At 33.5% G+C, this 27,588-nt stretch overlaps 1 protein-coding gene and 1 non-coding gene across 4 annotated transcripts in view; one reads left to right on the top strand and one right to left on the bottom strand.

Moving 5' to 3' along the window:
- dia (diaphanous related formin 1) overlaps nt 1-27,588 on the bottom strand; it is a 172,021-nt gene that overhangs the window by 41,479 nt on the left and 102,954 nt on the right. For all 3 annotated transcript variants that reach the window (XM_081728518.1, XM_081728516.1, XM_081728519.1), the window contains exons 4-11: nt 21,296-21,400; nt 14,419-14,615; nt 11,920-12,226; nt 9,673-9,783; nt 8,816-9,051; nt 7,276-7,406; nt 4,512-4,666; nt 2,456-2,836 (exon numbers count right to left, since the gene is read on the bottom strand). In XM_081728518.1, the coding sequence (XP_081584644.1) occupies nt 2,456-2,836; nt 4,512-4,666; nt 7,276-7,406; nt 8,816-9,051; nt 9,673-9,783; nt 11,920-12,226; nt 14,419-14,615; nt 21,296-21,400 (1,623 nt within the window). The remainder of the gene's footprint in view (nt 1-2,455; nt 2,837-4,511; nt 4,667-7,275; nt 7,407-8,815; nt 9,052-9,672; nt 9,784-11,919; nt 12,227-14,418; nt 14,616-21,295; nt 21,401-27,588) is intronic.
- TRNAT-GGU (transfer RNA threonine (anticodon GGU)) lies at nt 3,792-3,864 on the top strand. The gene has a single exon. It is a non-coding gene; the product is annotated as a tRNA-Thr (tRNA).

Here is a 27,588-nt window from a genome sequence, read left to right as displayed (position 1 = left end):
AACAGCGTGCACTTTCATTGGCGATCACGTTGTCAGCACACATCTGTCTGCTATTGTGATTTGTACTCGAATAACCTCGGGCATCCCGATCTGCTGCTACTCTCTCTTCTTCAGTGCTCTGCGCATGCGTTATTTCACCTCCGATAACCGTCACTGATCCAGCAACGAATGAGGTTGCTTATGGTGATTGTTTGTTTTACGTGGTGTATCATCTTCTCGTTCAAAACAATTACGAACTTTACTTTCGGAACGTCCCTCGTATACTGCACGCAATACACTTGTGTCGAAACAGATTTCTGGGCAGTCTCTGTATCCGGAAAGATATTCAAATGTTTCTTCGTAATTTAAACGCAAGTCAGTCAGTTCCAGACATTTAGAGAAGGTTATCAAAGTTCTATCGTCTTTATTTGTGCATTTCATCTCAGTTTTTGTGTTCTTTGCGAACCCATGTATTTTAACTCGGTAATATTTAAACCTTTTTCCCCTTTTCCTCTGCTGATGAGTATTCCTCTGCTGATGAGTAAAGATCTATACTCGAAATATTCACTGAAAGTACAGTAGAAGTAAGAGTAATCTTTATTCAAATGTATTTATAGGAAAATCGAGTCAGTCACTGCAAATAGATGATTTACTGTAAGGCTTAATTTGAATTTTTATTTCTAATTGTAAGATTATTCAAATACCAGAATATATTAATTTATTGAAAAATGACTGATAATCGTAATAAAAGTTCAAAATCCTAGGCTTCATTTGATGATGCGTACAGTTACGGATACAAAGCTCCCTCATAAGAATGTTCTGAATCTCGTATTAGATACTATCTTGAGTCACTCTATTTCTACTACATTTTCTTAAATTCTCTTTGGAAAAGGAATGTTCTGATTCAACACCAATCACCTTAATAAATACACACAAGCTGATTCTTTTGTCATACAGCTATAAACACACTGAAGACACTATTGAATATGACAATAAACTATTATATAAAGTAACATTTTATTTATGACAGTATATCACAAAAATATTATATCACAAATTAGTACGTTAACTCGAAAATGTTCATCACAAATTGTTTGATATATGTGTTTGATAATTTATAAGCTTATTTAAATGACATTCTCAAGAATTTACTCATCAGCCTGAAAATTAGATAGATGAACGTCAATAAGACGACTTATAATGAAATCAAAAGAAAAATTACGTTTAGCTACCGGAATACACTGTACTGTACTGAAAGATATTGCGTTAATGAAATCTTCGGAAGTTTTTAAAACAGTTAATATTTTCAGACACTTCCTGTATCCCTCAAATGGACGAATTCTTAGCAAAGATAGAGGTTACGATTAAGAGAATTTAATATATATATATATATATATATATATATATATATATATAAGATTCCCAGCGGGAGCTCATGTGATTCGGATTCAACGTTAATCAGTACGTCCCATCTCATATAGCCTCACTGCTGAAAGGGACGCTAAGCTCAAAATCAACTCAACTCATAATATTTACTTAACTGGAAAGTTTGATTCCTTTTTCTATACATTACCAATTTAACCGTACCACAAATTCTTTTCAAAAAGCTCACCCAGTATTGGACACGAAAATAGGTGCTCCAAAAACTTCCCAAGCACCTTTCTGATACAATATCTGTAGGAACATAATATAATATCTTGTTCTTTACGTTTCTTTTCCAGGTTAAATTACACTTCATGCAACATCGCAGAAAGATTTACACTCTCTGCTATTGTTCTATCCACGATAGCGCTCTAGTCTTAAACGATAGAGGACTAAATTTCTCTTTTGATTTTTTTTTTTTTTTTTTTTTTTTTTTTTTTTTTTTTCGGGAGAGGAAGAGGGTATGATTATATCATACACCTTTCTGCTGAATTAATTTTAATTCAGATAGAGGTGAACATTCTTAGTCAGGGTTTGGTTCAAGAAAATAATGACACAACTATTGTAATGCTCTACAAGTCAAAAGCCTAACTATTGTAATGCTTTACAAGTCAAAAGCCTAATTAATATAAGTTCTTTCCTTAGTATTTGTCTCCAATGTCCCTATGAAACTACTTTGCCTCCAGATGAAAGAATATTGAAAACTTCATTGATACTAAACATATTTGATTCAGAGCTTGCTCAAAATATTAGGAAGAAGTGAAAGACAACTAAAGATTTGTTATATATTTCCTAGACACGAGAAAGTTAATGGGAAAGTTTCGTTTTTTTCTTTTTTTTCCTGCAGTAGAATTAAAAATATTCAACCATTTTGGAAGCTGTCTACGAAGTATATGTGCAGTTCTACAACAATAATAAGACATAAATTTAAGGGTTTTTTTTTCCGTCAGAACATTACAATTACAACGTTTACGGAGAGTATTCCTAGTGTTGATTCACAAATAATAGATTAATTACTTAGGTCAGAAAAATGACTTTAAATATGTTTTCTTACCATTTTCCAATTGGCTCTTTTCAGTGGTGCATCTACATTCCACTTTTGTTTGGGTTTCAAACCGTAAGGAAGAACATCTGGCTGTAGGGGTGGAGGCATTCCTGGCATCCCTCCAGGCGGAGGTGGTGGTCGAGGACCACCACCCGGAAAAGGAGGAGGAGGAGGCGCTCCAGGCATACCTGGAGGTGGAGGCGGTGGCGGAGGGCCAGCCCCGCCAGGGAAAGGTGGTGGTGGAGGTGGTCGTATGCCACCGCCAGGAAAGGGTGGAGGAGGAGGGGGAGGTGGACCACCACCAGGCATCGGTGGTGGGGGTGGACCACATCCTCCAGGCATCGGTGGCGGAGGTGGTACCATTGCTGGTCCATGTGATGGAGAACCCACCTGAAAAAGAAAAGATAAGATAAAAAGATTTATATATTGACTATTTTATTTTTATTTTTATTTATTTATTTTTTTAAGGACTAAGCAAATTGCTGTTTATGAGCAATGTGTGGATCTAAATAAGTTCCGAAACTTGTCAATGTCAACTTTTGGATTTTTAGGAGAAAAAAATTAATACTTTTTTTTTAAAAAAAATCTTGCAAAGCAATGATGTGTTAACAACAAGCATTAAAAAAATTGTGAAATACAAGTAATTATCAGTATAGTAAGACATTGTTAATATAAGTTTATTTAACGAAAAACAAAGTTTCTAAATATTCATGTAAACGTGACTTCTGGTTTTTATCCACTTTTAATATAAAAAAGGGGAATCAAAATTGTCTCTCCATGTCTTTATTATTTGACAACTTGAACATTCCCGGTCTATTCTCTTTAAGCCCAAACCTTGCACAAATTAAGTCAAGGTACAGAGACAGAAAACCTTGACACACACTTTTGAGTTTTTTCACTGTATTGGTATAAAATTAAATGACATGTTGAAATAATACAGACTTTTTGCTAGACTAAAAAAATTCCGGCATGTGCATATATATTTTAACCATTAACGTAGATTTTTATGATTTGTCTGAACCCAACTAAAGAGTGAAAAAGTAACTGACTAAACCGGGCCTCGAACCCAGGACCTCCGGCATACCGTGCCAATGCATTAACCACTACAGCACCCAGTTCCCTTCCCAGAACAGCCACTCATTCTCTCACTCTCAAGGTCGGTGCTCTCATCTCGGACCACGTGGGTTGTACCACAGATCCCTGCTGTGATCGGACAATCTATGTCCATATACCGAGCCCCTTATGACGGTTGTGATTTCATATATACTAATCTTTGACACAGATGAAAGACAGATGAGGGCACCGACCTCGATAGTGGGAGAGTGAGTGGTTGTTCTGGGAAGTGGACTGGGTGGCGTAGTGGTTAACGCATCGGCATGGTATGCCGGAGGTCCCGGGTTCGAAGTCCGGTCCAGTCAGTCACCTTTTCACTCCTAATGTCAACATTCGCATCTGTAGCGGATTTGGTATGCAATATAAAAAAATCAGTTGTTGTTTCTTTTCATTAGTATATATTTCAAGTTAATGAATGTCCGTGCAATACACATCCTTTAATAGGTGAAAGACTTAACAAAATTGCTTACCTATTCGCGCAATAATTAAACTTACTTCGTGATTAATATTTCGCTTGCCTATCTGAATCCATCTGCATAGTGTCCTAGAAGCTGGTTGAATAAGAAGTTTACTCCATTTCTTGTAAAGCTGCTATCCTCGGTGTGCAATGTAATCATATATTACATGCCAAGAACAGCATCTTTGCAACCGGGATTCGAAACCCATTAATTTATAACAATCTAATAGAGCAGTATTATCTTCAAAGTGTAAGAGTCCGGTAATTTCCTCTTGCTTTCTACTTTTCCTAACAACTACTGCACAACAGTGTACGAACTGACTATTCCACCCCTAAGAAAAAAAGTTTTATAAACGTTAAGAAAGTCAATTTCAAAATTTATTATCTATTTTTCTGGAGATCTACATAAATTACAGTTTGCGCAGATAGCGATATATATAGCATCTATGAAACGACGGTTGCCGCTTATATCAAAATGATTTGCATGATACTAACCTTTCCTCCACATCTGACAACCTGCTCCTCCAATTCATGAATCCTCTGCTCTGCATGGGCTAATTTGGCTTCTGCTTCTTGTCTAATAGCCAACGCTTCTTCCAGTTTCTTTGTCAAGTCTTCAGCTTTCCTTTCGTCTTCAGCCTTCGATTTCTCTGTACATTAAAAAAAGTTTACAAATTTAATCTTTAATATTTTAAAGATTAACGTTTTAATAAATCTTTAATGTTTTAACACTAAATTCATTAGCATCATTACTAATATAAACAAAGTGTCTTTTGAAACTATAAAGACTACTGCTCTTTTGCGATAAAACTGTATTTTTCAACAAGATTTATAAAGTAATGTCGAATAGAGATATGCGAATAGTAGCATCAATTCTCTGAAATATAGTCTATCAATATTTTTAGACATTATCTGAACTCACTGACTGACTGACTTGATACTTTTTCTCTTTATTAAAAATTTTATAAATGCTATATTACAATAAACAAGAATTTATTGGGAAACAAACATTAAAATAAACTTGCAAAGAAACTAAAAACAATGGAAATTTACAAGTTGAAAATAGAAATAACAATGGCAAACTAAACGCTACTTCCATTAAGTATTGAAGAAAAATCTATTCATGAAGTGAATGCAGAAGAGGTATTTTGAGAATGGTTCAACCAATAAAATCATAAATCAATTGGGTTTCGTTAGAAACAAATGCTTCTTATTTAACATATGTGCTATGCTGTAAACACGTTTCAGCAGATACCAGAGTCGATTGAGTGGCAGTCGATGATGATAAAAACTACTACTACTAATAATAAAATAAATCGTTTCTGCTATTAGCCAGAAATGGAAAAAAGAAAAGTTCTAGAAATGCATGCATTTTCCATATAGCACTACATTAATACTGCAATGCTGATACTATTACCACGATCACAGCAGGACCAGTTCAGATGAAATTATAAGTCTTAATTTACATGTATATTTTCTGAGTGTACACAGATTCACGATGATACAGCAATATGTACATATCCTTCCCTTTTATTTATGTATTACGCAAAATAATATCGTTATTTCTATTCAAAATAAACTAATGAAATTAGTAGTAACATGATAAAATTTTCTAAGCTTATATTTTACTTACAATTAATCTTATAGTAAGATTAATTAATGGTACGAGAATAATTTATAAACAAATTATAACAATCTGTCAAGGAAAAATAAGCGATTACTACTGTGGTTGTACGTAGCTCTTCGGATAACCATATTAAATGTGAGAGGCATTTTAGTATTTTTCATGTAACGTACACTTATTTGATACTCAACAATTTCATTTCGGACCGAAACTTTGATATATGGTGGTATAATTAAATTCTCTCTGTATATATATATGGTGCCTCAAAGGTCCCTTGACATAGGATAACTCTGTTATTATCAGAGTTACAACAAAATGTAAGAGGGGAAATCGTCTCCAAATATGATGTTTTCAATCTAAAATCAAGGAATTTTTAAATCGGATGAGCCGCTTGGGCTGTACACTATGCGCCCAATGTTAAATGAAAATGTAACGTTGCCATTTACCTGGACCAGCAATATAAGTGTGTATTTTACACTAACGTGTCGATGGCCAGCCCCCATTTCAAACATGCCCCTTTTCACCACACACTTACAAACTTTATCCGCCTCCTGCCTCTCCCTCCCTTCTCCCAGCTCATCTATAATGGCAATGTCGTATTTTCATTTAATATTGGGCACATAAAGAGTGTACAGCCCAAATGGCTCGTCCGACTTAAAAAATTCCTTTCCTTTAGATTGAAAACATCATATTTGGAGACGGTTTCCCCTCCTATATTTCGTTGTAACTCTGATAGTAACAGAGTTACCCTATGTCAAGGGACTTTTGATATATATATATATATATATATATATATATCCTCTATTTTTACTAAGGGTTCCTTAAAGTGCAAATAGCCAAATTTCAAATCCCAAAAATGTTCAGAAAAGCCAAAAAACCGTCATCTCTTTTCGGTTGTGTGTGTGTGTTCGCAGTTCTTGTGTTAAAGCTCAGAACTAACGTCGAGAAATTTTACTGGAATGTCTTGGATTGAAATAGTATGATTCCGTTGGCAAGCTGCCTTTCCCAGAATTAGCGAACTATGTTTTCAGGTGTCGAGTAAAGCAGTGTTTTGGCGCACTCAGACCCAGTTGACAGTTTCCATAGGAGCATAGTTTTCCTTTCATATAGATTGGCTTGAATATCTGCTGCAGGCAGTGATCCAAGTTCGACTTTACAGTGTTGGTGTAAGCCGTTTAGTAAACGAACTCAAAAGTTAGTCACTTCGCTTCGTTTATATTCTATTACATATTCCTTCCAAAATTCATTTGCATTGAATTTTCGCTGATTACTTTCAGCATTGTCAACACATAGGCAAGAGAAAAAGTTTAGTGGAGGTAGGATAGATAAGAAGTACTTATACAGATGATTACTATATACACAGAAATATCAATACTTGCAACCACAATAATCGTCAGGCTTTCAGTAAGGGTTTCTACAAAGCTCGATTTAGGTTTAAAAATGCAAAGTCCTAAAATACTTGCTTTGCGAGGAATTATAAAAAAGAGCAAGTACTGGTAGTAGTAATACCTGTTAACATCTATATCCGACCTTGTCTAGATCAGTTCTCTGGGTAGGGACAGAAAAGTTGTAGCTATCAATAGAAAAGGAATGTAATTGTTACTAATTAACAGCCTCCTGGATTCAAATACTCACCTACTAAGCTCTCAATTAGAGGTTCTACATCTATTTGAAATCGTTTCGTCGCACGAAAGTCAGGATCACAACCACTTTTGTGAAGTACTATTTGAGACACACATTCTTCTATTAATTTGTAATATGCCGGCCTACAAAATGAAAATTACAAGAACAATTACATAAAATAATTGCTTCTTATATATAAATTATCCAATTTTTCAAATTAAGAATATACTTCCTCTGAGCAAGCCAAAATGTTCAGTTAGTTGGCGAAACTGTTACACAATTATTATTTTAATCAAAAACCTTGCTTTGTTCAAATTTTTATTTCTTTTGTGAAGATAGAGAAACAAGAATATTCAACACCAAAAACTTATAATAATAATAATAATAATAATAATAATAATAATAATAATAATAATAATAATAATAATAATAATAATAATAATAATAATAATAATAATAGCAGCACTTTTAATTCACGCTCATAATTCACTTTTGCTTGAGTCTTGGTAGGTTAGTTTATTATACTATTCTATATAAGCATAGATGAAATTATTATTATTAACTACAACGAAATGAGGTGGATTTGAGTGAAACTCTCCCACTGGATAAATAAAACTGATATTTTAGCATCAAATATGTAGTTAAATCAATTGCGTTCTTAATGTGAGGAATGAAGGAAACACGAAATATGAAAATAAAGAAGAAAGTTCTGAAGGGCACAGGAAAAAACAGGGAAAAGTATCAACTTTCCTAGGTTGACAAAATTGAAGAAATGAAATCTTATCAATTTCGAGAAGCACGATATCCTGCAATGAACGAACTAAAAATGATGTAGGAACTACGACAGGAGAAACAAATCATGAATTCTAAATAAAGAAAGGACTGCTGACATTGAAGAACGATTTAACAGGAATAGATTTATTAAGAGCTTTGGAGTGTAGCCCTGTATGAGTCAGAAAACCGAACGTTTCGAAAAATAGACATAAGAAACTTGTGTTTGAGGTGAGATACTGGAAAACAGAACTGCACTTATCATGAACAGAAAAATGAAATAACACTGATAAACTAATTAAAGCAAATAGAAACCGACGCATTCTGACTACGATAGAGCAAAGAAAGAACCTGCACTGATTATTTAATACTTATTCAAAATACATTTAATACAGTTGGAAGAAAAGCAGGGGACAATCGGTTAAAGAAAATTAAAGACGAAGTGTTTACATGAAACCACAAATGATGATCCAACAACCTGCTAAAACAAGTAGCACTGATAGGCACTAAATCTGAGTATTTCATCTTGATATCAATATTGCGTTGAGGATTGTGAATGAAATTTACGCCTGAATTATGGCATAGTCGATATAAATTTTGGAATCAATTGTACTGGTATAACTACCAAAATAAGAAACAGCCCTTTGAAAATTATAAACACCTAATATATCACATTATTTCTTAAATATGAATAATTTCTGTATTTATGCATACGGTTTTAGTAATAGTCCTATGCTTTTAAACTGACGTTCACTACAAAAAACATACACGGTACACATACCTCACAACACAGTCGTCCCTTATGAATAATAAATGTTGAAGAATAGATAACAAATATGGTTCTGCTTGCGTGTCTAATACGATGTTCTTCAAAACTTCAAAACACTCCGTCAAGTCATCGAAGTCCAAACGAACGTTATCAAATCTTTGAACAAACTCATTGTAATCATCCTCTTTATGATCTGTGAAAACTTTGATTTGTACACTAAGATCGTCACTGGCATCTTCTTCTAAAGTCTATGAAAAAAGAAATTCTGGTAAATAATTATCAAATAGTAAATGAATCAAATAGCAGTATATATGTATATTAACAAATTTTCTGTAATTTTACTTGTAGAACTGATCTTTGATTCACAGCAGAAACGGTCCTCATTTTAAGTAACTCTTTGGATGGATGAAAAGTTGTGGAGCGTATATAGCAGTAATTCTTGACAAATGTGCAACGGGATTCGCTCGCTAAATTTCCAAAATTTTGTGATTCGCTAATAAAAATTTAATAATTTCACTAACTACTAAATAGTTGCTAAGTACTTTCTCAACCATCTTTTTACTTACTATTATTTTTTATGTTAATTTTTATTTTTTCTACACACAAACTACTCCAAGTTTCACTTTTAGCTGTATTGTGTTTTTACTGGAGTTATGTATCCGCTAGTGCATTAATATTATTTGATTTGGTTTTTTATATTTTCTAGAAAAATGAAACTTTAAACCACATAATTCTAGCCAATATTTAGAGTTTTCTTCTGTTAATATTCTACATTTCGTGTCTTGTCATATGTCCACATATATTAATGTTGTTATAAATAGCCGTAATAATATGAAATGAAAAGTCGTTAAATAAATGACAATACTTACATCAAGTCCATCTATTAGTCCAACTCTCATCACTTCATTTCTTAAATGTATTCTAAAATCTAAATCGTCAGGTGTAGAAACAATTGCATTTATTAACTGCATGCACGCCACCTGCAAGAGAGAATTAGACTTAAATCTGAAACTGAACAGAAGTAGTTTACATAGTTTACACCCATTGTTAAAGTATATATATATATATATATATATATGCAGTTTTCAGTATCATGTTTATAAACAGTGGGATGTGGATGTATGTGTGATTGTTCCACTTAATAGAAAGGTTCAATTTATTTACCTAACAGAGCTAGTAAGGCACTAAGCTAATAGAACAGGATAAAGTGGGTAGAATTTTTCCCTTGTGGTTCTAGAGTATATGAAACCTGGATACAAGGGAGTGTAAGTAAAAGAATGATAATAATTTATTACATATATATATTTTTTTTCAACCGGCCTTTATTTCCACTTCCGATGTCCTTTATTTTGAACTCATTTATGATTTATTTATTCAATCAATAAAAATATTTAAAAACTGAGGTTTATACATATATAAGGGAAGAAATTATAATACAGTAAAGTTTTAATATTCCACTGTTACATATAATCAGAGCCACTCAAAGATCTGACAGCTCACCATTCCCAGCACGTCATTGAAGCTACTTTAAAGTTTTAATTCGAATATTTGACTGAAAGAACAAGTGCTAAAAATAAAAGTTGTTCTTACATAAACCAAATTAGAGCCACTACGAAGGCTACATTGAGGCATGAACATAAAAAGTAAAAAGATTTCTGCACAATATGATGAACATAAAGTAACCGTAAAACAGTAGCATCAAAATAGGGACAAAAATATTTGTCTTGGTCTAAGCAATACCCGGAAAATTAAAAGAAGCACACCGCTATTTGGTTGTAAACCGATTTAAAAAATAAAACAGTATAGTTTATTTACACTAAAGTGTATTTGCACAAAATCTGCAGAACTAATAATTTGAGTGTTTAATAATCTGGGGTTACATCCAATTCGAATTAGCGAAACACTACTGTACTTTCAAAAGTGTATATTTTATCAATGAACTATAAATAATAATAATAATAATAATAATAATAATAATAAATTTGTCCCAAATCCAACTTTTTCTTTGTGAAAAACATTTATCATGAATTAGTTGTAAAAATACATTGGTTTTAAAATAAAACAGCATAGTTTACTTATGCTAACCGACACTTGCTTAAAATCTGTAATTTTAATTTTTTTTTAGTTTTATTTATTTATTTATTTATTTATTTATTTACGTGTAGTCGGAGTCTTTGATAATCCAAGGTAGTCTCGGTTTCATCCAATTCGAGTTAGTACTGTACTTCAAATATATGCTGTATGAACTCAATCTTCTTTTAAAAGTTGACGCCCGATTATCTGGTTATATAGAAAATTTAATCTGGTAGCACGGAACTCACTAAATTATTGAAATCTCATCGTGATTATATTACATGTTTTTAATTTTTTATTATCAATAGGTTGACTGGAAAAAAGTACATATCGCACCTCCAGAACAAGCCTGTCGTAAGTCAAAATAGGTTTTAAATTATTACATATTTTTAATGTCTAAGTATAATAATTGTAATTTGTATGAATTTAAGAAAGATTTTCTCTACAATAATTAATACTATACATATTGAAATAACGTTACAATTCCCAAAAATAGAAAAGATAATAAATTTTCTTTAGATACAATGATTTTTTGGCTTACTTGTAAAATGTACATTTTAGAGTTGTAACAATCTTATTCTTGGGGTGTGATATATGTGTAACAATACTTATTTAGCACCCTATTTGTTCAACATCAAAAATAAAATGACGAAATCTTTAATAAAAGTTAAAATATAAATTTCCTAGAAAATGCTCCACAGACAGGAAGGTTATATAGTTTTTAGAGCATTCACCCTATCTTACTTCAATTATTATAATTAAGAATTGTCTTTTCAAAACTACCACGTAAGGACGAGATTTTGCTCGTTTACCGGATATTGTATGTGTGCTTATGAATTCTACATGTTAATAGTTCAGTAGTATGTAAACTCATTACTCCCACTTACTGTTGATGGGCAATATTTTGTCTGTCTCTCATGTGCAACGTACTTCTTTTGATCATAGAGAATAACAGCAACCTTGATATATGTTGCAAATAAATAAAAGTAACAATGTGCATCACCTATTCCATTATGATAATCCTTTGTGAAAGTGGAATTTACCTTTAATGGATCATTGCCTTTCATTAAACAAGCTCGAACAATAGGGAGAAATCTCTCTTGACCTTTAAATTCGCCGTTCATGGTGATTGCTTCCAGAGCTCTCTCGTGACCATCTGGAGGAATAAGGCACACAGCAGCTAGAAGTTTCACAGCCTCTAACATAACATTTGGTCGGTTGGGGTCTAAGTGTCTTGCAAGTATTGTAAAAGCCTCTTTCTGTTCAAACATCTGTTTCAAGCCAACTTTATTATTCATAATAGCTGTTAGACAGCGTATACATTCATACTGGATTCTATCATGTTTATCCCTGCAAAGCAGAAAGAGAATAATAAAAAATCACACTCTACTTTCAACTAATATACAACAAATGGAGTATTACATTTAAGTTAATTAAATTTATTGTTAAAAACTTAATTGTTCCATTGAGCTATATATAAAAGGAGTGGGGTTTAATAGGTTATCCTCGTGGTTAAATTGTTTGTCCAGTGTTTGAAACAGAGGAATCAGATTGGATTCCTAGATGGTGTAGAATTCAATATAAAGTTGTAGATCTACGTTTCATATAGCTTTGCTTTATATATATATATATATATATATATATATATATATATATATATATATATATATATATATATATAAAGCTTGACTATGTAAATCAAATAAGTAAGATTACAAATTCAATATTATATAATAATAATAATAATAATAATAATAATAATAATAATAATAATAATAATAATAATAATAATAATAATAATAGAGTACTATAGCTTAACTAAACTTTAATAATAAAACATAACTCGATAAATAAGTTTGATTGTGAACTAAATTTTTGGCACGTCAGTATTCTGAGTCATTAAAAAAAATCCATTTTACTTACTTCTTCTACGTAAAGGTCGTGAAACCCTCTCGATACCTATTCTATAGGAACCCAGAACTTAGCCTTATGATTACAAACAGCAATCTACTTTTGATCTAATCGGTATTCGGAGAGTTATGTTCTTTTACCACGAAGATATCAAATGGCTATAGTAATATTCTCATAATGAATTACCGTTTTAACAATAACACTAGATTAATAACTTGACCGGCAGTCAGATTTCTCGAGTTACTGTCATACCTGGGATCAGTCTTAAGCTAACAGATAATGCTGATGTTAAATCTCTCAAGTTTATATCCCAAATATTATTTCATACTCTTTAGTCTACGGTGTTCAGGTAACAACAGATCAAAGTTGAAATAAATTTCAACATTTGTTAACATTATCATTACGTTCTTATTATATAAACGAAATTATGAAATTGTGAATTATGTTAATAATAAGATATAGCTGTAAAAGTACGGTAAAGTTTCACGTCACATAATTCTAAAAAGATTATTACATATAAGATCGATTGGATTAAATACCTTTACAGATAAACCTACTTTGTAATACATTACGTTTTTCTAGCTTTAAAAAAAAATTCAAATAATAAAACAGTACCACACAGCAAATACATGGAGCTTAAACCTTTGACCTAATCTCAGCTTATAACGAAACAACTTGAAGATACTCAATGTGTATCTCCAATCAATATATTTCAATCCGTCCAGTTACGTATGTATTCAGTGGCATATTATTTAAGAAAAATTAATAAAGAATTTAAAATAGTATTTTAACAGATAATAATTTAACAGAAAAATGTTCAAAACTAATAAGCAATCGAGCACAATATACTATTTGTAAAACATCTCAACCAATATTTGTGTCCAATTTCATTCCATCTTTTATTTGTCTAAAAAATAAAGGTCAGAACCAACGAAAGTTGAAGAGGCCCTAAATATAATAACACTTATGTTTCTGGATTAGGTCCACGTCTCATATAGCCTCGCTGCTGAAAAGGACGCTAAACTAAAATCAACTCAACATTAGAAACTGAGCGAGCATCACGTACAGTTTACTAAAGTAATGAAAAAACTTAAAAAAAGAAGTTTTTTAAAACACATTTCACACACAAAATGAAATCAGAATTAAACATAAATTTACGTGATTTAAATAAGAACTGAAAAGTTGTCAACGAAAACAAAAAAACACTAATATTTCATGAGTATATATATATATATATATATCCTGAATAGCATACCAACACGAAAAGGACTGTAAACACAAATGAGACTAGAAAAAACTGTTGCTGAAAACATTTTGAAAATAGTAAGCTTCAGTTTGCTGTTTATCTGTTACTATTCCTTAATTATTATTATTTTATCTGTACTAGGCGTTTTATTGATTTATTAAATTTTTATTTAAATTCTCCAATACTACTTCTTAAATATTATGCCTCTGAAGACTTACCAAGGTATTCAAGGGTTGGACTTGCAGGAAGTTTCCTTTGGTTTGAGACAAGGTATGCAAGGTCGAAATATATATATATATATATATATATATATATATATATATATATATATATATATATATATATATATATAAGGGATTTTACTTAATATTAAATTTTTTCTTACCCTCTTATCCGTTCATTGAGCATGGAAAGTACTTGCTTTAAGCCTTTTGTACCAAATTCTTGGACCCAGCTAAGAGGATTATTGGTGAGAGCTATTCTCAAGGATTCTAGGCAGGCATGTGTTTTGTTGAAACTGAGATCTGGAGTCGATAAGTACTGAATGTAGTCTGCTGGTTTATCAAATTTATTTCGGTTTTCCTGTGAGTATAAAAACAACACTTTCATTACTTTTAAGTGTTAAAAAAAATACAAGGAAATACAAAATATAATTAAAAAAAATCTTGGTAACACAGTTCGATAAGGGTTAGGGGCTTTGAATTATTTATGTTTATATACTAATAGAGGGTTCTGACAGGTTTTTGTAAATGTTTTTTCCTGACTTTCTCTGACGAAAGTTTACCGATTTCCCTGGCAAAAGTTCGTTTAATTTTTCATTTTTTTTCGTATCCCTAGTAGTTTAGTTAGATACCTAAACTAAAGTTAGGACATTAAATTCCTACAAAATGAGAAACGTGCGAGACTATATATATATATATATATATATTAATCGGTCTACTCGATACGGAATTATACGTGAACATACACATGGTATAAGGTCCTGAGGAGTTTCATGATTTAACTCCAAAGATTGTCATTAGATCCTAATGAAATTTATATGAAACCACCGCGAGAACATACTTTTTCAAAAACAAAAAGTAAATCAACAAAATTGGTGTTCCTACGTCGAAATTACGCGCTATTATATACACAATTGAAGAGCATTGAGGAAAATAAATGAGGTATAGGGGGAATAAGCGTAAGCTGAATTGTAGAAACAGTTTGAAACAGAAACAGAATATTCAGCAGTTCAAGTATGAAACTGAATATTCAGTATGCTGTTATTTCTAACTAGAATTATTTTCACAATTCAGCTCACATGAGTGTCATTATTGTTTTTCTGCAACCAACTAACTCATTTTTCAAATGAGGGTTACCAACGTTTTTCCCTATGCACTTCAATTATAAAATGAACACTATCCGGCATTGAAGAATTTTATGGTCTTACTCCAAAAACTATCCTTGTGAAATTTATATCGAACCACTGGAAAAGAATAATCTTTCGAACAAATAAATAAATAAATAAATAAAATCGGTGACCTGCACCTACGTCGAATTTGTGCTTGAACATATGCATATTAAAGTCGGTTACGTATGATTTCTGCACTGCACCGTTGAGGTGTAGCTCCGAAGACTATCATTATACAGGGTTTGTCCGGAAAGAAGTAGAATAAAAATTTACAAAAATCAAAATTTTGACACATCGACATAACAGTTTTGAAAATATCCTCCTTCTGCATCAATACAGCATTTCCAGCGACTCTGCCAATCACTGAAGGCTCCCTGGAACGCAGAAACTAGAATGTTCTTCAGATCCCTCGTTACAGCTTCTTGAAAGGCCTGGACTGAGCCGTGGTGCCGCCCTTTCATGTCAGGGGAAGAAGTTTGCAGGAGCGACATCTGGGCTGTAGGGTGGCTGGGAAAGCTGTGTGGCTCGGCATATTGTCGTGATGAAACTTCCATGTTCCAGTGATTGCTGGACGGACGCGAGCGACTCGTTTTCTGAGTCTTTCAAGAGCTTCCACGTAGAATGCAGCATTCACAGTCTAACCAGGAAGTACAAACTCTGTGAACTAATCCCGTGCACTCAAAAAAAGATGATCAACATCAATTTTCATTTTCGACTTGCTCATGCGGGCTTTCTTGGATGATTGTTCCGATATCATCTGCACACTCAATCTGCGGTCAGAGTTCAAAAGATGTCGCACTTTCACTAAGTTTCCAGCACCTTTAGCCGTTGAAGGTGTCCTGACCGTTGCTCATCTTCAATTTGCTCTCTTCCCTCCCGAATCAATTTGTGCCACTCAAAAACAATTAGTCGACCCATGGCATCACTTCCATAAGCAATCTTGATCATGCCATGGGTATCACTCGAAGTTTTACCCAGTTTCATGCAAAACTTCGCCGCGTAACGCTGCTCTAACAAACGATTCATTGTGGCAATAAGGCACCTTGAAAGAGGTTCACCTTAAACTCGATCTACACTCCGTGAAGACAAGGAGGCGACTAGCTAAGACCACCACTACCTACCCAGACAAGTAACATCCCCCTCCTTCTTCACGTTTTGGCGGAAAAAAAAATCAGTTCTACTACTTCCCAGACAAACCCTGTATTCTAACAAAATTTATATGAGACCACAGGGAAGGCACGTTCTTTCAAATAAAAAAGAACAATCGAAATCGGTGAACCTAAGTCGAAGTTATGGTGAACATACACAACATATTATACATATAAACGGTACAAAGTAAGAAGCTTTAAAAAAAAAAAAAAAAAAACTATTAAAAAGACGTATGTATCTCGGGTCAAAATGTCAAGAGACCCTACACATTGTCTACATTAAGGGATCCAAGATGCTCTAGCTGAACTAACTTCAGAATTAAGAACCTAACTACAAATCATGGCACCATACACGTTGATATACCTTAATGCATCTGGAACCTATTATTCTATATTGTTGTGTTGTTATGATTTGTAAATCCCAAATAAACTTTTACTTCAATGTTGCCTTCATAATCTAGTTACCACTATGTTTCCCTGACATTAAAGAACTTTTCGGCCATTCCATGGAAAAGTAAACCTTATAGTGAAATTTTCATGTTGTTGCTATTTAACTGACAATATGCCTTAAGTTAGCGAAGTATGTGTATTATTGAGTGAAAAGAAAAATAAACGCAATTAAAATTTATTTTGTCCAGTTTTGGCAGTTTGAATTTACTGAACTGCGTGTGCATTGCCGCGAAATATTTCAGGCGTTTGTTTGCAACACTTATTTATCCATGTGACTGAACTTGAGAAAGCAACGCTTGGAGGGAAAAACTCATTGTCTGTTGTGTATATGATGCAGTGTTCGGCAGTGGATTATCACTTCTGATTCTCCTAGAAATAGCTCAGCACTTAATAGTGTTTCGGATGTCCCGTCCGTAAGAAAAAAGGTAAAGAAATTCTTTTTATGTTCTGTAGAATAATAATAATTTAATTTCAAAGTGTGATCAACCAGTGATTCATATTTAACAAATAAAAGAATTAAGAATATATGTCCCGTCCGTAAGAAGTACTCGATACAGTTACTATTTGTTGTCATCACTGAAAAGGGGGGGGGGGGACACAATCTTACTATGAAACTATACAAAAGGTTCAAGATTTCTACAGCCGTGACGACATAAGTAGGCAAGCTCCTGGAAAGCGCGATTTCAAGAGCATTAAAACTGATAATGGAAAAATTAAAAAAAAAAAAACAAAAGAGAGACCTTTTGACAGTGAAAGAAAAGTATGACAGTAAAAGAAACATTTACTTTGTTTCGTACAGAGTATCCTGAAATTAAAGTAAAGAAAAGTAGGTTCTACGAATTGAGACCAACACACATTATGCTTAGTTCTAATATGCCACATAATGTTTGTGTCTGTAAGTTTCACGCGAACTTCAATTTCATTGTGAGTGAACTGACCAAGGCAATACATGGTTTTCCTAAAACCACCAAAGATCTTCTTAAAGGCCTTTGCTGTGATGTGACCAACGAAAATTGCATGACTGGAAACTGCCAGCTTTGTATATACAACAGATCTTTCAGCTTTCATTGGTAGTGATTGTGATTTAAGTGAAGAAATTTGCAAGCAGTGGGTTGATGTGAACGGACACCCAACTCGTTGTACTGTCCATGAGACTGTTCCAGATGCACTAAATGTGATACGAGAAAGCTTGTTAAAATTTAAGACTCACTGCTTTGTTAAGATGACCCAAGAATCTTACTTTCAAATGAAAAAAGAGAACTTGAAGTGTGGTGAAGCTGTTCTGCAAGTAGATTTTGCCGAAAATTATTCCTGTGTGGCACAAGACGAAATACAGAGCGCACACTGGAAACAAACTCAAGTCACTATTTTTCCTGGTGTGGCCTGGATGAAGAATTCAAAGCAGTGCTATGCGATTATTAGTGACAATACGAGCCATGGCAAGTCCTGTGTGTGGGTATTCTTGAAAACTTTACTGGCTTAAAGGCAAAACACAAAATTGAGCATGTAATTGTTTTCTCAGATGGCTGTGCTAAGGAGTTCAAAAATAAATTTACCCTGGCAAACATGTGTATGATTTAAAAAAAAAAAAAAAAGAAAAAAAAAAAAAGACTTTGGGGTGACTGGTGAGTGGAACATTTTTGGACTTCTCACGGGAAAAGAGCCGTGGACGGTGCAGGAAGCACACTCAAGAGAATGGTATGGGAAAGGGTTAAGTCTCGACAGATGGAGGTTTCTACAGCAAGGGAATTTTTTAAATACTCCACTGAGCTTTGTAAGCCCGACGGAATTCACTTATTCTTCGTTAGTGAAGAAATTGTGAGTGAACACAGGGATATTCTCGAGGAAAGGTGGGCCCACGTTTGTTCTAATCCCGCAAGTTCAGTCTCGACATTATTTTCGCCCTGTTGATGAGCGTCAGATCGAAACCGGAAGAACTGTTCAATCTGAGACAAGTTGTTACGAAGTGTGGAAGCACGCTGAGATAGAATCTTCAGATTTAGATCCAAATGAAGAGATTGATGACCGTCCGAAAGCAGCGCGAGTGAAATTCAGTTATATTTACTCGGATTCCGGATAATAATGTGAAAACCCCCAATAAGTTAAGCAAAGTGACATTAAAAGTAGCCAAATTGGTTAAAGTGTTCGGAGAAATTAAACACACATACAAACAATTGTTGTCACTTAAGATGGTGTTGAGAAGGATGATGTTATTGAATTTTTGTACATGATTCCGAGTTTGCTAAATATTTTAAAATGTGAATTCAACTGTTTGCATTCAAGTGAAAAAATCTGTGAAGTTACAAGTCTCATCCAATCTCCTTGTCTTAATATCGTAGGCCAGACGGAATATTTGTAGTTTTCTAGTAATATTGCAAATTTAAAAGAGTAATATGCCATGTACTTGTTACATGTAGTTGAGTTAATTTTTAAGAGAGTTCAAGTGCATAATTCCTTTCTGTTTCTCGCATCTGTAAACATTATGTTTAGTTTTAGTTCTTTTGTGGGTAATAACTCAGTTCAGACAGTAAAGAGTGTTCCAAGAAGCCTTTTTTAGCAATTATTTTTTTGTCCCGTCCGTAAGATAATTCTTGGTCCCGTCCGTAAGATTACTGACTCTTTTTTTATTGAGTGAAATATAAATATTCTCAGATGAAATGTGACGCAACATGTAGGTAAATACTTTAAACCCAACAGAAAAAAAATAAGCTTGCTAAAATTTTGCAATTCGCGGAAAATGACGCCCAAGTTGACGTCTACAACATGTGTCCAAAAAATGTCCCATCCGTAAGTTTAGTTACTGACCATCATAAAGACGGTAAAATCGATTTCTGTTATTAAAAAACAAGGTTAAGTAAAAAGAGCCCAGCTACCAATCTTGAGATATATAAACAATCCTGTAAATTTTTTAGAATTTTTTTTTTTTTTTTTTGTTACAATCGTGAGCTAAAATGTCCTGTCCGTAAGAATGGAATGGCCGTTTTCAAAAATATCCCCGATATTTCCTGATTTTCCAGGTCTGTGGAACCCTGTAATCCCATGCTGTACCTCAACAAACGACTTTCAAGCAACAGTTGGTATGACATTAAACAAAATAGATAAAAGAGTAAATTTCTTACTTTTCCTCTCTCTCTTTTCAGTCAATAAGGAAAATGGAACAAAACTTTACATTTGCAAGTATAGTTTCCTATGCAATCAGTGTAACGATTCATAACACATATTGATTAATTAATATATTTGATTATTAATTATTCATTTCATTTACTTATTTTTTTAAGTTTTATGTCCCACGATCGTATCCTTTAAGCTAAAGTAGACGATATGAATGGTGAAAGGGCAGTGCATAACACACTCTGAGCGAGAGTTGAACCTGCCACAGACAGATCTTACGATCACCAGCCTAATTTCTCATCGCTCGGCAAGGCCAGTCGCGTAGAACATTCTTTAAATGGTAGCTCTGAGTGATCTACAATTCACAATATAAACTGTAACACATTTCCACAATTGAACAAAATATTTTCCAATTAGGAAGTAATACTGAACAATTCATATACACGTTTGCCGACAAATTCAGTTTATAATATTTGAAGTGTCATGATACGCTAACTTCGTAAAAATTTGCCTTTATTGCTGTTTTTATATTGTCGCTATATTATAATCACTAAACTATGTTTAAATTAGAAATGTTCAAAAACTTTATTTGATGAAGGAAGAATCGAAATTGTTTGTGTAACTACTTTCTTCAAACAGTATGAAAAAGCGAAACCTTGCCAGCCTATATAATCTAACAAAATTATAAAATTAAATTAAATTTCGTTTATGTATTTCGGAATATTTAACTTCTCAAAACTGAATTACTATCTTTTTGTATTTTAATACCACTACTCTTATCTTAAAATATAATTCACCATTACACTCGTGTGTGTGTGTTTAAATTCACAAAATTTCTCTAAGATCTACACACACTATCGATTATGAAGACTTGTATGGATTAGACATTGTCAATTATTCTTAGGACAATTACTAGGAACAAAACAAGTAAGCTTTCTGTTTACTTCCATTCACAAATTAATGTTCTAATTAATAATTTACGATTACAATTAATGTTTTACATAAACTTGCATATTCGTTTGCGTCTAGAAGTATAGAAAACGGTATTGCTTATTTTAATAATAAAAATGTTTCTTAATGATAATTCTGTATCTGAACTACTAGAACATTGAAAACACACACACAAATATATATATGATTATTTCAAATTATCGCTAACTTACTGCTGCGGTTGTTCCTTTGTAATGCATTTTTAACATCTTTTTCTTATTATACATTGGTTGCTGCCGAAGAGGTTGTTTCTTTTCATCCGATAAATTCATGTCATCCTGAAAATAAGCCAAGTATGAGTTAGTTCATAACATGAAAGCTGAGAACACATTCAAAAGCAAACAATGAAACTTATTTTAAAATAATCCATAATTGTGACAAAACCTCCATAGAATATGAAGTGCTTGACTAACAATATAATTAATCATCATCATATAATTTGGTCTGTATGTATGCGTGTGTATGTGGAAAAAAAAAAAAAAAAAGGAGAAAGAAATGACCTGTTATTTTCATTACAGTTGTATTATTTCAAGTATTTATTATAGTTACATTACATAGATGCCGTTCTTCCGCTTCTCTGCTGATCTGTCCTACAATGCAGAATCTGAAGTATTGATTTTACTATTGTCCACAAAATAATAAATCAGTTATCTTTGCCAAGAGATCTGCCGATATTTTCAGTAAAACTCTCAAGTGTAGCAATTATAGTCGCCAACAGAATGCATGCATGTTCTTTTCCCAACTTTGGGATAAAGAAGTCAATTTGAGTATAATTTTCTTTTCACGTGTCTAATAAAACAATATTTAAATGAGTGTCTTCTTGCTCAATTACTGACAAATCCTGTAACTTACGGTAACGAACTTTCTTTCGTTACTATACGAGATATATATATATAAAGTTAATTCATTAATTGTTCACAACAATATAATATAAAAATTTTCGATCCTGCTAACAGAAACTTCAAGAACTCACTCCACCACTTTCAAGTTAAATGGATTATACAACGTAGAAGAGCTGTTAATGAAATACAAAGAAAATCACTTTCGGGTAAACTGCTGCGGCAAAACTCACACTAGTACATTAGAAATGATGGAACCTGGGGAAAACAAAGGCTTCTTTGTTAAGAGAACTAGATTCTCTTTTTTTTCTTTTATCATTTCAATTTTAGTGAAAACGTAAATTTGTTTCTTCTCTTTTCCCATTGTAAGGTAATAATAAAACCAAAAGTATTGAATTTTGAAAAAAAGAGTAAAAAATCAAAGAAAAGTTTTCATTCCGTAGCATAAAAAAAGAGCAAATAATGGACGCATGAAATGGTGTCTGTTGTCAATAGGACAGTAGTAAGTCATAGGTATAGTGATAGAAAATGTCACAGTTTGTAGAGATTGTTTCCAATTTACAGTCACGATATTCACAAGCGATAGTAGCACCACCATCGCAAAGAGAATGACATCACAGTCGCATAAATACATTGGATTAGTTTATTTATAATGGATATGATGAGCATTCGTGTTGAAGAATACCATCGAAGATCAATCGCTACTGGGAAAGCTACATAAGTGCTTTCTGATGTCACATACAGTTATAATGACATAATTAAAATGTGCAGAGCTCATGAATTCACCGTGTTGAAAAATGCCACAACACACACGTATTAAATACAGCAAAAGGCGAGGGGTGGGGTGATTCCTGAAAGGCAGAAACAAGCCAACTTCATCCTGTTACGAGCTGTACATCCGGTACTATCTGGAAAGGGCAGTCTCTTCATAGGAAGGAATCCAAGTACACAGGGAGGTATTGTAAACCGTGTTGGAACATCCTCCAAGCGTGCCTGTTAATAATTTTTCCAGAAAAAAAACAGCATTTTTTTAGATGGGAGGAGAATCCACAATAACCTTCCCCTCAAAAAAATACCACCAAAAATATATTTCAAAACTTAGATTGAAATTATAATCTTAATGAGATCATAATTAGCTTCATCAACCTTGTTTCTCAGCACACACCTGGTGAGAATTGGTTTTGAAAATGTATATTTATCAAAATGAGATCTCCAAAACTGAATATCATTGAAAAAAATGTGTCTGAGATTCATGTATAACGAATTTTGTTCGCACTCAACAAATTCGTTGTAACGGTGTTCAACTGTAATCTGGGACAAAAAGCAATATGACTGTATTTCCTGTTTTTGTAGTACATACTCGCTCCATGTCTCAGTTATTACAAATCGATAATGCTTCATTTAACCCTTTGACTACCATTTTTTTAAATGTGAATATTCTTTTATATATACATGTACGACTCTTTAATGTGGGATATTCCTGACATCTGTGCACAATTTTGGAAACTAAACAGTCTCCTGGTCACATCTGAACCGATGGGAGAACAACATGTATTTTTTTTAATTTTCTAAAAAAATCCGAACTATGTTTGAACTATTCGCATGGGACACACGTATTCCGTTGATAGTCGAAGGGTTTAAAAAACTGTTTTTTCAACACTACATTTGGGTAACTGCACTTATACAAACGAAAAAGCGTTCTACAAAAAAAAAAAAAAAAAAAAAAAAAAAAAAATCTCTTATGATTTTTTTTTTCCCTTTTTCTAATACCATACTGCAAATTAAAGACACTACAAACGCTTCACATAAAAAAAAAAAAAAAAAAAAAGAAAATACTAAAGATCTACCTCTATTTCCTCAAGTCTTCTCCTGGATAATTACAAGATAAACACGAAAAAATAGTTGCATTTAAAAAATCCAGAAACTCCCGAATTTTTCTTGTGTGTCTGGTTGAATATCTGATATATATTGTACGATTATCTCATGTTAAAACGGTCCTTTGATTGTAAAATATATTGTAAGGAAGCGTATTGGTGACTGAAAATGAGATTTTAAAAAATCAACATATCAGCCCCCCCCCCAAAAAAAATTTTTTTTTCAAATCCAGTTAACCCTTTTGGATTTTTGCATTGAGAAAAATGTTGACTCTCAGTTACGTAGCTATCGCTTCAGTACTATTCATCCAAGTATCATGGCTGATACGTCAGTCACTACAGAATAAACAAGCTTACAAATGGTATTATCCACATATGTGAAGAATGAAACGGGAAATTTAGGGTAAAATAAGAGAAATGTCCCTCCAAAATTCCTCTTTCTTGAAATTTGGTGACCCTATGGAGGGGTTCCGGCTACAGGAACAGAATATAATTACCTTGAAAAACACTATGGTCTATACGTAATGTGTACAACAAGTTTCGCTGCAATATCTAGAATAGTTCTGAGGAAAAAAATACTTCTTAATCCTGTTTGAGATTTCACCGGAAAATCGAAGCCACTAATAACACTTCTCCTTTTTAATATACAACACATTACACATTACAACACATAAGTTACTGAAATTTAAATTTTCCTCCTCTTTGGTTCTCTGTGCAAGTAAAATACCCATCACACTGACATTAACATCTCGACTCTGCATCACAACTTCCTTCAAACTCTAATGGAAATCAGCATACATAGGTTCATCAGTTTCCTTTGAAAATCCTAGTATGTGAATAAAAAGCTTGCACAAAGACTACATCACGATTTGAGAGGGTTCCAGCAAATAAGGGATCAAATAATTTACCAAGGGTTTCGTACATTTCATCCAATTCCTGCTCTTCTTTCCTCAAGATATATAACTTTAAGAGGGATTTTCCCCCGCACGTTTCAAACAATATCACCATTTTCTTCTTATTCAGATTGGTAAACTTTTTCTACGGGTATGTTGCACTTCAGCTTTTCTATGGGTGTATTGCAAAATGAAAATGTTGTTTGGAAGATTGTACTTTTTATTTCTATACTTTAACAACTGAAATTGCAGTTTTAAAAAATTCACAATTTGTCGCGTTTTGCGGCATTTTTCGCTCAAAATGTCAGTTATCGCATTTTGTCGCGACTTCAAAATACCTATTTTCTTATTTAATCAGATGTATTTCGCTGAAAAGCCAACCTTCGGCTTTATTGGAAAACTTTCGCGATTTCGCAACTTGCGAAAAATTTCTGCCCCTACGAATGGGTTTTCAAGGATTTCTTTTGTGTGACAAGGGAATTTCAATTTCACTGCAGTTACGTAGAATGGAACATGAATGCCTAAGTGGTATTTTGAGTAGGAATCGGCTTTAAATGTACGTACACAATTTAATAAAACACCATTTTTACCCTATAAAATCCATGTTTCTTTTTCTTTCTTTCTTTCTTGGATTTTTCACAACTCTGCCTCCAAGACAATTTACAACATAATTCGTGATCTGGGGTTGAAGAATCGTCGAAAGGGACGTGGTCTGAAACCTTTGATAAACCTCACTGTAGAACGTCGCAACAATTATCGACAGATCTACAAGCACCATCTCTGGGCGTCATGCGGGACCGTTTGAGTGGTGTGATTAAGTTCAATTTTATGGCAATTGTGAGTCAAAGTTTGGGCTTGATGGTTGTGTCTGTGTTTGCTGGTTCGCGTGGCAGTGTTGTGAGAAATTCAGTGTTAAAATGGAAGTGAACCCGACTCAGGACGAATTACCCATAGTGATCAGCGTACCTTTATCAAAAAAGAAACTCTACGTGGAAAGAATCCAACTGAAATTTACAATGCTTTGCAAGAGGTTTGTGGAAACAGTGTAGTGGATTGTAGCACTCTATTATGGACGTCCGTTCGTTTCCGTTAAGGTCGTGTAACCAGTGCGAACAACCCAAGAAATGGAAGACCATTAACTGCGACATACTACACCTCTGAGATAGTTGTGAATGGCATTTTGAGAGAGGATTGTGAGGAAATTGCATATGAGACCAGAATGTCTGTTACTTCAGTTTATATCATTACTGAATCATTTATAAAAAGTTAAAGATGAGAAAAATCGCTGCCAGATGGGTTCCGCATGATCTGAGCGAAGAGCAGAAAGTATGTCGCAAAAGAATTGCTTCAACGTTACCGAACAGAAGGAAATCAGTTTTTACGAAGGATTGTTGCAATTGATGAGACCAGGATACGAGATTTTGAACCAGAACTGGAGTTTCAGTCCCATCAAATTTTGATTTGTTTTCCAAATTGAAGGAACAACTGCGTGAAAAACGTTTCGATACAACTGACGAAGTTTCCAGTGAAGTGACCCGAGTGATCAGACAGCTCAACAATGAAGGTGCCTTAACCGGAATACAGAATTTACCAAATCGTTGGGAAACTGTCACAGGCAAGAATAGACATTATATTGAAGGCTTGTCAAGGTGTTTTGTGCAATAAATTATCTTCTTTCACAATATTGTGCAGAACTTTTGAAATGACGCTCGTATATAATACATAACAATTATATCTTGTATTTTTCTTAATATATTTTATATTTAATTGATATTTGCTGGGATATATTGTCTCCTTCGATCAGGAAAGGAACCCGCTCAGAGCTTATGAAAATCTGGTTTCCGTTAAATTGGCTGATATTGCAGTATGTATTCCTATAATGTTGTGTATTTTAGTCCCCTGATGAAAAGTCTCAATGGGCACGAAGCCCGAGAACCCCATGTTTTTTAGATATTCGCTGCTTATTATTGGCACTTAAAGGCAAACGCTCCCATAAACATTAGGTCTACATTTTATTTATGAAGTATGAACGAGTCTCACTACGTTATACTAGGGTTTCTGGGATCGCTGATTCCGAGTCCGAGGTCGGTTAACCTCTATTACGTCAGATTCAAGGTCATTTGAAGGTTAAATCGAGATGGAACGTTGCAAAAATCTGAACAAATGTACATAAATGTTTTCTGACTCGCCAGATCCGATTGTCATTTTCTTGACCCAACAAGGTAATGTCAAGGTCATTGCAAGGTCATTTCAAGGCCAAACTTGAAAAACCGTCGGAAAAATCTGAAAAAAAATTCATAGATAGAATTTTAGGGTAGCTAATTCTGAATCCGATGTCGGTGTAAATAGAATTTAGCATTAATATTGTCAATTTAGTTTTCCAGTCAGTTATTTGTAGTGTCTTCTTCAATAAAGACTTGTTCTGCACCTCGCATCGCATCATTCCCGAACTTCAACCTCCAGTATTACACCTTCATTTCCATCGTTATTCATATTACGATTACCAGCATATTGTATGTATTCCAATAGAGCTTGACTAGAGTATTTCATTTGTTGTTGATGTCGAGTCTATCCTACAAACCACAGGACATTTGCTACATGTGCACAACAACGTAATGTCCTAGCACCGGACTTACAGGTGCAGTAACACCCAAATATTGGACCATCTTCTGCGTCCATGACCCACAATTGGTCATGAGTCACTGCAAAGCATATCCAAAACTGATGTTGAATAGCGTTACTAAATCTTGAAAAGATTCGGAAAGGTAACAATCATGGCTGAAAACTACCTTTGTCGAATTGAAAAATACCAGTACTTTCATGGTCTAAATAATACGAAGGTGCTAGTTTAATCTGATAA

This window comes from Thermobia domestica, chromosome 10, assembly GCF_964235325.1.
Source record: "Thermobia domestica chromosome 10, izTheDome1.hap1.1, whole genome shotgun sequence".
Classification (NCBI taxonomy): Eukaryota; Metazoa; Arthropoda; class Insecta; order Zygentoma; family Lepismatidae; genus Thermobia; species Thermobia domestica.
Note: the sequence above shows the minus strand (reverse complement) of the source record. Positions and strands in the feature narration are given on the sequence as shown.